Genomic DNA, 12,248 nt, shown 5'->3' on the forward strand with positions numbered 1-12,248 from the left:
TTTGACCAATAAGAAAGCAATTGGAGCAATTAAAATGCAAATAAGTGAAGGTTATCATTAAATCCATGCCTCAATATACGTTTCTTGCCTCATGATTAATTCTGAAATTAAAGATCGTCTTTCTGTGGGCAAGTATTCATTAGCAATACTATTCTGTTAATGTTTATCTGTTAGTTAAATATCTTTCCAACTGAAAAGAAAAATCACAAAAATTGAAATCATCATCATTGACCCTATCCAGAAATACTGGGCCATATGGATGGAGTTGTCAATAAAGAACCCAGACAGAAGCCACAAATATCTTCCTAGAAAAAATAGAGTTAGGTTTAAGAGGAATGCATAAATTCTAGGATTATGTTATGTCACATTGTAAGTGTCTTTAGAGAAAATTTGTTCAGGATATGGGTTTAAGGTAAAGAAACTGTCATGACCACATCTGCCTTTGAGCTTAATGACTATGCAAGGGCTTTATAATAGTTGCTCATAAGCTCAGCTCAGATTAGCACAGCAGTAGATCAGTGGGTATGATGAATGAAAGTCAATCAGGACAACTGGTTAAAGTAGTTCATTATGGTTTTATTGCTTTTCTGATATGACATGGGTGTTAGGTTCTTCCTTTACAACAAAGTTTTCAGGACGTGTGTGTGTGTGTGTGTGTGTGTGTGTGTGTGTGTGTGTGTGTGTGTGTGTTCTGAATGTTCATGTGTATGTGAGTACATGAGTATATGCATATGCATTGGAGGCTAGAGAACAATGAATATTATCCTCAGGAACTACATTCAATTCATTCAGGACAGGTTCTGACTTTTGGCTGGAGCATCTCATCCATGTATCCTGTTATCTCTGCCTTCGTTTATCCATTGCAAAAGTTTAATTCCACCTTTCCTTGGTATCATTCTTCTTGACCAACTGCAATTTTATGGTAGTACTTCAATGTGCTTCTCCAATCAAGCTTTCCACTCATGGCACATAAGGCCTTAGTTCTTAGATGGCCGATTATGCTACAGTGTATGGTACAGGCTGATTGATTGCACAGTGCTTAGTGTGTTCTGAAAGTTATCCATCCCACAGAGTTCATATTTTTTCAGTGAAAGAGAATATGACGTTTTTAATACTCAACAGTTTTTAAGACATGACATGTTATTTGTATGTACATTTCGTTACAGCAAAAGGTCTATAAATATTGGCAAAGAATAAAGAAAGAAACTGGACTTCTATGAGAGAGGAGAGGGGGATAGGCATTTGGGAAAAGTAAATATTGGTTTTTATTTGAGGAGGAAATTGTTTAGCAAAATGGACAATGACTATATTGAACACTGTAGAACAACTTGGGCTATGAAAAAAAAGCAATTTCTGTTCTGAAGGTTGTCTAGAAACTGTGCTTTATCTGAGATACATATGTGAAGACTGATCTTGATAAGTCGGCCAGTATCTCCTAACTTCAAAATATCTGTACTCTCAAGCACTGGGAATTGAAATATGTATGGTCTCACACATACTAGGCAAGTACTCTGACACTGAACTATATTCACAGCCTTATACTTTAGTAAGACAAGGTCCACACTATTTTTCTTCTCTGAATTTCTTGCATTTTATAGTTTTAAAACCCTTTTTATAAACTAATATTTTTTGACATCTTGTTCGTTTGCACATTTAAGAGTTCTGTTATTCACATCCACATTGAAATCTAGTAGGCCCTAAACCCTTCTGACCACTGTGTTTTACTTTGCCTTGTGAAATTGTCATGTGAAATTGCCATCATAGTCAAGCTGAGCAGCAATTTCAATGGTCAAACTGTTGCCTAGAGAACTAGACCTTATTTTCAGGTGCAGTCAAGCCATCACCTACAGGCTACAACTGCTTCAGTGTAGCTATGAATGTAGCCCAACACAAAATTATAAACTTCTTGATCATTATTAGATATTTTAAATCTTTATGTGTGTGCATATGTGTTTGAATGTGTGTGTGCATTGATTTGTATGAGTGTAGGTATTAGCATGCTAGAGCATATGTGTAGACACCAATGATTGGATACATTTATTAGTCCACTTTCTACCATGTTTCACAGAGGTACTTTCCCACTCTTTTTGCAACCCTAACCTGCCTTAACAGCTTCCAGGGATTCTTCTTTCTCAGCCTCTCAATTTCTCATAGGGGCTCTGAGATTATAGATACATGCTAACCTGTCCAGTTTTAAGGAAGTTCTGGGATTTGAACTCAGGTACCCATCCTTGAGCATTACGTACTTTACATACTGAGCCATTGCTCCAAACACAAAACATTATTAGATTTTTCCCTTGTAACCTGACTACTCTGTTCTATGTCCTTTGTAGGTGGCAATTATATTATTATATTAGATATTATAATATTATAATAGTGAAAGGTTAGACAGGAGCTAGTGCATAGTTTACCCCCAAAACAGTGTGAACCTCTCATTAGTGAGTTTCAGGATCTAGTTCTCAACTTAGATCAGTGATATAAGCTTTTGTTTTCAAGGTAATTTTTGTTTTAAAATGTGTACAACAATCTGATTCGAGGCTCTCATATTTCAAGTTTTATCAACCTCATGTTCTGTGATCAGGTCTATTCTTCATGAAGACTTGCTCTCCCAAACATCTTGTTTTATTGTCATGGCATGAATCAATATCTTAGCAATACACCATTGTAAGAAATGAACTAAAACATTGGTCAGAAAAAAAGGATACAGGGGAGGGAAGCATGAAGAAAGGTGGTCCTAGTGTGTTTGATTATTTACTTCACTGCAAAGATTTAGATTCTATTCAAATCTAAATAAATTATAATTTGATAAATGATGCTGAAGAAAAGGTCAAATTTGTTTTCCCAAACTATTATTGTTGTTGCTGTTATTATCATTAACATACACCATTTACTGAGTATTTGTTATTTTTCAGGCACTCTGCTGTTTTATGAGACAGGCATTAGTGTCCCCACTTACAGTTCAGGAAACTGAGGCACAGAGCAGTTCAGTGGCATGAGGTCACACAGCTGGTAAGTGACAGCTCCAAGGCTTGAACTCTGTCTGACCCTTACTTTTAAGCTTTCATTTCTTTATTCCATTCGCTTCTACTGGTTGGATTTTATGATTGTCCCTCACATCACTTTGTGTCCTTTTCATGTCTCCAAACAGTGCAGTGACCAGGCCTTGATTCAAGAGGCTTTTAGGTCATGTCCCCTTTCTGATATATTGATGGGTTTTCAAAATAAAAATAAGAATGTTGTGGGCCTTCAGAATTAAGGCTGGAAGGCCACATAGAATTGCTTTCTGCCCTTATTATATAAAAACAAAAATAAATAAATAAAAAACAATGAATTATCAAAAGGTAATGTTACCTCTGTATTTTGGTGAATCTGTTTCCTTAGAACTGACTTTCAGTATAATAAAACTTGACGTTTGTCAAACTAAAGCAAACATTCATGAATTATGTCACGGGCCACTTACCACTTACTTTGTAATAGTATATACTTGGGCTTAGGTACATTACAATGCTTCTCTCTCTCTCTCTTCTCTCTCTCTCTCTCTCCCCCAGGAGTATTTATTTTATTTTTCTTTTATTGAAAATTTTTTTCTAAGCAATATATTCTAGTTTCAATTTCCCCTCCCTCTAATCATCCCAGTTCTTCCCCTCCCCCATCCCATATGGATCTATACCCTCTCAATCTTTCTTTAGAAAACAATAAGGAATCTAAAGGGCAATAATAAAATAATAAAGATAAGACAAACAAATTGGAGTAGGACAAAACAACCAAAAGAAAAAAGGAGCCTAAGGAAAAGCACAAGAAACACATGGAGATGCAAATATACAAATTCACACCTATGGGTCCCATTAAAACATAAAACCAGAAGCCATAATATATACACTAAAGCTAAAAAACCAATAAGGTATTCTGACTTAATATTATGAGGCAAAGAACCCCTGAAACTATTATCGAGCTCATTTTCTGTTGGTCATCTACTGTTGGTCATGGACCCTACTCTTTAAAAAGTGGTTGGTTTTCCCAGTAAGACTACTTTGGAGAAAACTGCTTTTTTCATTTGCAAGTGTCTTTTGGTTAAAGATAGCCTCTGAGTTGGAAATGAGGACATGTTTCCACTTCTTTCAACTCTAAAATCCAAGCTAGTACAGACCTATGCTGGCCCTGTGCATGTTGCCGCAGTCTCTGTGAGCTACATATGTGCACCAGGATTTTAAGTACAGGCTGGTTACATGGGTCACAACTTTACATAAAAGAGCAGAAAATTCAAATCCAGGCATCATGATCTTTACCCATCCCTTTGTTGGGGTCAATGGAGGTTATTTGATTCTAGCCATGATGCCTTATAATGATAGGAATTGAAAGGTCTATCTCCTGTGGTAGAGTGCTAGACCAGTATTCATGAAGCCCTGGAGTTTGATAACAGTCACAGTTATATATATATATATATATATATATATATATATATATATATATATATATATGTATATATATACATATATATACATATATATATATGTATATATATGTGTGTGTGTGTGTGTGTGTGTGTGTGTGTAGCACAAGAGTGGGGGAGGCAGAAAAACTTGAAGTTTAAGGCCATGCTAAGCTTCATACCTAGTTTGAGGCCAGCCTACAACATGAGTCTTTTTTTAATGGGACCTGGTTATAGATGGCAACTTTATCTACTATGTGCCCCAAAATTAGAGACTGGTAAAGCTCTAGCAAGCTGAGGAAATATTTGGGAAAATATCTGAGGCAGAAGAACAGGAAGAAACTACTTATAGAGCAGATCCAGGTCATTCTTGTAGGGATGCTATATATCTTAAGAACTATAGTTAATAAGAAAGTAATGCTCAAATTGTAGAGACTCACAGAACCAAACCAGAACAAGTTGATTTTCATGTAACATGAACAGTACACCCACTTTACATATGTTATTTCCTTACAGTGAAGCCATGTGTCATTATAACCACTTACTTTATATTGTAGAGTGGAAAAGCAAATATGAACTTTCTTAGAGCACGCAGCAAGAATGAGGTAGAATTTAGCTTTGGATCAAGAAAGACTGGGTCTGGAGTCTATAGCTTTTACTTGCTATGTATCGTGCAGTGGCGCTTCCACTCTGATTGAGCTTGAGAGCCATGCATACCAACCTCATGGAGAAAAGATGAGAGTCTTAGAGATGATAGACTACTGAATCATTTTCCCTGGCTACACTAGAGATGGCCAACAGGTATGGGAATATGGGATCAGGGAACTGAGTAAGCTTGAGGGGAGACAGATCAATGAGATGGGGATGAGATATGGAAGTAGGAGCTCACGGCCAAACTTCTATTTGTTACTAATTGCACAGTGACTTTGAACTGGAGGAATAACCCATATACTTCCATTTCCTCATTCACAGAGTGGGCCAGTGCTGCAGACTTCTTCCAAAAGGACTCATTTTGGGCCCTGCTAATTGAGAAGTGTCAGCAGATTTCCATCTGGCTGGACCCAGCAGGCCAGTGGGAAATCTGGGTCTAGAACTCAGAAAAGAGGTCAAGGTTATGAACATCCAGGAATGTGAAGGGAGCTATTGTTAAGTGGGAGAGGGGGTTATAGAGTTGGGAGGAATATCCAGAGGGGATGGAAAGCAAAGAGAAGAAGGCAGATTAAAGAAAGAGCAGAACCATCTGCCTGCTCCTGCAAAGTGCCCAGGATTGATAAGGAGAATGCCAGAGTTTATTGCAGTTTGTATGGCCATTGTTTTGTACATTTGGGGATGAGTGAAGTTGTCGCTGACCTCTTTCTACACATCAGTGTCTTTTACCTACACATGCTTCATCCCATATCATGGTAGCAAACCCTAATGATGCTGATCTGTTGGTTTTCTACATTTGTTGTTTCTTTGGATGAAATGACGTTAGTGTCAAGACCTCAACAACACCTCCTTTTTAAGTTCATGTACAAAGCCTAAACTCAGCTTTCCCTGCAGTCCCTGTGTGCCTAAGTCATCTTCATTCATAAGGAACATTGTATCTTTCCAGAGAAAGTACAGTGTTGTTTGACACTGTATACATATATTTAGTCTCTTAATTTAATGTGGAATTCTAAAGCATAGTATATGACTAATGTTAAGAGTGACTGCCCAAAACGGGCTCAGAAATGGCCTGTGTTTGTGCCTTATTCATTTTGTCTTTCTATGAAGTCTCTTAGTACAGATCATCCTGACAATCTGGGTTGTTTACTCTTGCCTGAAGGCTTACCTCAGTAGGGTGTGCCATTAAAGAAATCACAAATGCAATCCTAAGAGCCCTTGCAAAATAATTTCGGATTTTCCTGAAGGTCTTGAAGACCTGTCAATATGTGGTGTTTGTGTGTCAGGGGAAAGGGGTTCTATTGTCAAATTTTCTGCAAATTCTTGGAATACTGTCCATCAATTCCCATTAGTTTCAGTAAATGTTAAAGCTCTCATTCTCATTTCTCCTCTCATCTGTTTTTCCTCTCCCTTTCCTCTGCCCACTTCTCTTTCTTCCTTGCTTCTACCCTGGCCTTTTCAGTTCCTAGTCAGCCTGCCCTCGAATTAATTAGTCTACCCTTTGATACTCAGTTTTGCTCTCTTCTCTGCTTTCTCTCCCAGATCCCTACTTGTGAGCTTTGTCAAAACCAAGCCCTGTTCCTTATTATTCACCCTCATTATGAAGTAGAGGAGGAGGGCATTTTATGATTTCCTAATACTAATTATTGAAATAGAACTCAACTTATTTCAATAAAACAAGTACAACAGTTCCTTGGACAGTGAGCATGCATTTATTTTTTTTTCTGATTTTGTACAAATTCAGTGACCATTGTAGACTAGGAAAACTAACTTCCTATGGAGTCTTTTTCTGATTTTTAAAAATATATTTATTTTCAGTAAATACAACCATATATGTACGTACAGTTTTTAGTCTTTATTAGTGTCCAAATGCTGGATGTGTCTTAGTAAGCATCTGCCTCTTCCGGTCAAGCATAGTAGGGGTGGGGGAGTAATTCCCCATCAGAAATTCTTCTTTGACCCACTCCTTTCCTAGATCACACAATATGGCAGAATAGTAATAGAAATCCCTTTAAAGATGTTCTTGATTGTATGAAGAGATTAGTTAAGCCTGGTGAAAATATGTAGGAAGGATGGTAGATGTCTTCCCAGGGGATATTCAGTGAGAGCCAATGGAAGACTGATGGGAAGATATACTGGGGAGCCAGTGAGGACACTGCATGAGAGCAAGGGGTGGACACATTCAAGAGGTCTGCTTATGAATGTCTTCACGCTTGCTCTTCCACTCAACCTCAGATTGGTTTGAGAAGGCACTCTCTTTTTTTCTTAATTTTTTTGTCACTAGTTAGAGTTTCTCTGTATTTTTCCCAATGAATCAGACTCAGGTGATGGTAGCAATGGGCTTCTCTGTGTTTGTGAACTACTGACCAAAGCTAATGATGGTGAATCTTGAACAATTGGGAAATGTATGGAATTCTCCATGTACTTGAGTTTTGTCAGCCTTTGCCAATTCCCTAGGGAGTAAGTCTACTTTTTGTGCCATGGGTATGTGTTTTGTGACGTACCGGAAGACTTGGAGAATTGAGAACAAATCTCTCACTGGTTCAGCCAATTTAGTTCTACCCTGCTAATTATATACTATATTGAACACTAAATGTGTTCACATTAATAAAACACTGTCATTATTCCTAGCCTTTCAGAACACTGAAATCTATGGTATCCTTATGGTTTAGAAATATGACAAAGAGCTGTCATATAACGTTCTCTCTGAATTTATAGAAAGTATTCACTAAAGGATGAATATGTACTTCACTGATAGAAAGCTTGTCTGGTAAGCACAAAACCCCCAATTCAGTTCCTTACACTAGAAAAAAAAACTCCCCCAAGTACGTTAGTAAGCTGATTTATGAGCAAGAAGTTATTAAGAAAAATGAAGTTCCTTTACTAATTCTCTTGAGCTTTGAGTATAATTTGACTTTGGAATACATTTCTTTTAAAATGTTTTTAAATATCTGAACTCTTCTAAGAGTATGAGTGACTCACACTATTGTAGAATTTGAAACTAATTGTAGAAAAACAAACCAGTAAGAATGTATTTTCTATATTATTAGAGTCAGGATAGTTATTGTGAATGAAATTTATCATGAGTGGAATATCACAATAATTGCCAGAGAATAAAGAGTATTACTTAAGATAATAAAGTTTTGAAAGTACAAAACAAACTGAGATTTCCTTCTGAGAATGTAAATGAAGAATGGACGGCAAGACAAACACAAGCCCTTTGCCTGGATTCAGGCTCATCTTCCACTGAGTGTATATCCCTGCTGAAATGTTCCAAGGGTATACCCATCACCATATCGTTACATTTGGCAGACTCATCACCACTACAGTTAACTTTTGGGTAACTGATTCTTAATGGTATGTACATGTCTTAGTTACTGTTCAATTTCTGTGCTGAGACATTATAACCAAAGTAACTTATAGAAGGAAGCATTTAACTTCAAGCTTGATTACAGTTTCACAGTGCTAGTCTGTGATCATTATGGTGGGGAAACAGTGGCAGTCATGGCATGCACGGTGCTGGATCAACAGTGAAAAGCTTTTATCCTCACTAGTAGTGTCAGGCCTTGGGGCCTCCCCTTGAGCTGGATCGTACTTTGGGCCTGTTGCTGGACCTCTCTTTCCTTAGGCTCTTCTCCACTCATGCATCCACACCCTGGTTTTCCTTCCTTCTAAGCTATCTAAGTATCTTGGGCATTGTGAGCTTTTAGGCTAATATCCACTTATCAGTGAGTGCATACCATTTATGTTCATTTGTGACTGGATTATCCCACTCAGGATGATATTTTCCAGTTCTATCAATTTGCCTAAAAATTTCATGAAGACATTGTTTTGAATAGCTGCGTACTACTCCATTGTGTAAATGTACCACATTTTCCATATCCATTCCTTTGTTGAAGGACATATGGGTTCTTTCCAGCTTCTGGCTATTATAAGTAATGCATCTGCCTACAGGAAACACACCTCAGAGACAAAGACAGACACAACCTTAGAGCAAAAGGCTGGAAAAAACTTTCCAAGCAAATGGTCTGAAGAAGCAAGCTGGAGTAGCCATTCTAATATCAAATAAAATCAATTTTCAACTAAAAATCATCCAAAAAGATAAGGAAGGACACTTCATATTCATCAAAGGAAAAATCCCCCAAGATGAACTCTCAATCCTAAATATCTATGCTCCAAATACAAGGGCACCTACATACATAAAAGAAACCATACTAAAGCTCAAAGCATACATTGCACCTAACACAATAATAGTAGGAGATTTCAACACCCCACTCTCATCAATGGACAGATCATGGAGACAGAAATTAAACAGAGACATAGACAGACTAGGAGAAGTCATGAACCAAATGGACTTAACAGATATTTATAGAACATTCTAACCTAAAACAAAAGGATAAACGTTCTTCTCACCACGTCAGGGTACTTTCTCCAAAATTGACCATATAATTGGTCATAAAACAGGCCTCAATCGATACAGAAAGAAATAATCCCATGCGTCCAATCAGACCAAAACGGGATAAAGCTGGTCTTCAACAACAATAAGGGAAGAATGCCCACATATACATGGAAGTTGAACAATGCTCTACTCAATGATAACTTGGTCAAAGAAGTAATAAAGAAAGAAATTAAAGACTTCTTAGAATTTAATGAAAATGAAGGTACAACATACCTAAACTTATGGGACACAATGAAAGCTGTGCTAAGAGGAAAACGCATAGCTCTGAGTGGTTGCAGAAGGAAACAGGAGACAGCATATGTCAGCAGCTTGATAGCACACCTAAAAGCTCTAGAAGAAAAAGAAGCAAATGCAGCCAGGAGGAGTAGAAGGCAGGAAATAATCAAACTCAGAGCTGAAATCAACCAAGTAGAAACAAAAAGGACCATAGAAAGAATCAACAGAACCAAAAGTTGGTTCTTTGAGAAAATTAACAAGATAGATAAACCCTTAGCCAGACTAACGAGTGGACACAGAGAGTGTGTCCAAATTAACAAAATCAGAAATGAAAAGAGAGACATAACTACAGAATCAGAGGAAATTCAAAAAATCATCAGATCTTACTATAAAAGCCTATATTCAACAAAACTTGAAAATCTGCAAGAAATGGACAATTTCCTAGACAGATAACAGGTACCGAAGTTAAATCAGGAACAGATAAACCATTTAAACAACTCCATAACTCCTAAAGGAATAGAAGCTTTCAGTAAAAGTCTCCCAACCAAAAAGAGCCCAGGTCCAGATGGGTTCAGTGCAGAATTCTATCAGATCTTCATAGAAGACCTCATATCAATACTACCCAAACTATTCCACAAAATTGAAACAGATGGAGCGCTACTGAATTCCTTCTATGAAGCCACAATTACTCTTATACCCAAACCACACAAAGACCCAACAAAGAAAGAGAACGTCAGAACAATTTCCCTTATGAATATCGACACAAAGATATTCAATAAAATTCTTGCAAACCGAATCCAAGAGCACATCAAAACAATCATCCACCATGACCAAGGAAGCTTCAACCCAGGCACACAGGGGCAGGGATGGTTTAATATATGGAAAACCATCAACATAACCCATTATATAAACAAACTGAAAGATAAAAACCACAAGATCATTTCATTAGATGCTGAGAAAGCATTTGACAAAATTCACCACCTCTTCATGATAAAAGTCCTGGAAAGAATAGGAATTCAAGGCCCATACCTGAACATAGTAAAAGCCATATACAGCAAACCAGTCGCTAACATTAAACTAAATGGAGAGAAACTCGAAGCAATCCCACTAAAATCAGGGACTAGACAAGGCTGCCCACTCTCTCCTTACTTATTCAATATAGTTCTTGAAGTTCTAGCCAGAGCAATCAGACAACAAAAGGAGATCAAGGGGATAGAGATTGGAAAAGAAGACGTCAAAATATCACTATTTGCAGATGATATGATAGTATATTTAAGTGATCCCAAAAGTTCCACCAGAGAACTACTAAAACTGATAAACAACTTCAGCAAAGTGGCTGGGTATAAAATTATCTCAAATAAATCAGTAGCCTTCCTCTGCAAAAAAGAGAAACAAGCTGAGAAAGAAATTAGGGAAACAACACACTTCATGATAGTCCCAAATTATATAAAATACCTCGGTGTGACTTTAACCACGCAAGTGAAAGATCTGTATGATAAGAACTTCAAGCCTCTGAAGAAAGAAATTCAAGAAGATCTCAGAAGATGGAAAGATTTCCCATGCTCATGGATTGGCAGGATTAATATAGTAAAAATGGTCATTTTACCAAAAGCGATCTACAGATTCAATGCAATCCCATCAAAATACCAATCCAGTTCTTCAGAGAGTTAGACAGAACAATTTGCAAATTCATCTGGAATAACAAAAAACCCAGGATAGCTAAAACTATCCTCAACAATAAAAGACTTCAGGGGGAATCACCATCCCTGAACTCAAGCAGTATTACAGAGCAATAATGATAAAAACTGCATGGTATTGGTACAGAGACAGACAGATAGACCAACGGAACAGAATTGAAGACCTAGAAATGAACCCACACACCTATGGGCACTTGATTTTTGACAAAGGAGCCAAAACCATCCAATGGAAAAAAGATAGCATTTTCAGCAAATGGTGCTGGTTCAACTGGAGGTAAACATGTAGAAGAATGCAGATCGATCCATGTTTATCACCCTGTACAAAGCTTAAGTCCAAGTGGATCAAGGACCTCCACATCAAACCAGACACACTCAAACTAATAGAAGAAAAACTAGGGAAGCATCTGGAACACATGGGCACTGGAAAAAATTTCCTGAACAAAACACCAATGGCTTATGCTCTAAGATCAAGAATTGAGAAATGGGATCTCATAAAACTGCAAAGCTTCTGTAAGGCAAAGGACACTGTGGTTAGGACAAAACGGCAACCAACAGATTGGGAAAAGATCTTTACCAATCCTACAACTGATAGAGGGCTTATATCCAAAATATACAAAGAACTCAAGAAGTTAGACCGCAGGGAGTCAAACCAACCCTATTAAAAAATGGAGTTCAGAGCTAAACAAAGAGTTCACAGCTGAGGAATGCTGAATGACTGGGAAACACCTACAGAAATATTCAACATCTTTAGTGATAAGGAAAATGCAAATCAAAACAACCCTGAGATTTCACCTCACACCAG

At 37.4% G+C, this 12,248-nt stretch overlaps 1 protein-coding gene across 7 annotated transcripts in view; it reads left to right on the top strand.

Moving 5' to 3' along the window:
• Frmpd4 (FERM and PDZ domain containing 4) overlaps nt 1–12,248 on the top strand; it is a 647,084-nt gene that overhangs the window by 221,973 nt on the left and 412,863 nt on the right. For 2 of the 7 annotated variants that reach the window (XM_039099649.2, XM_017602000.3), the window contains exon 2: nt 2,913–3,009. The exons of the other annotated variants lie outside the window; for them this stretch is intronic. In XM_039099649.2, the coding sequence (XP_038955577.1) occupies nt 2,993–3,009 (17 nt within the window). In that variant the 5' untranslated portion in view covers nt 2,913–2,992. The remainder of the gene's footprint in view (nt 1–2,912; nt 3,010–12,248) is intronic. 7 annotated transcript variants of the gene reach the window in all.

Source organism: Rattus norvegicus, chromosome X, assembly GCF_036323735.1.
Source record: "Rattus norvegicus strain BN/NHsdMcwi chromosome X, GRCr8, whole genome shotgun sequence".
Lineage (NCBI taxonomy): Eukaryota > Metazoa > Chordata > Mammalia > Rodentia > Muridae > Rattus > Rattus norvegicus.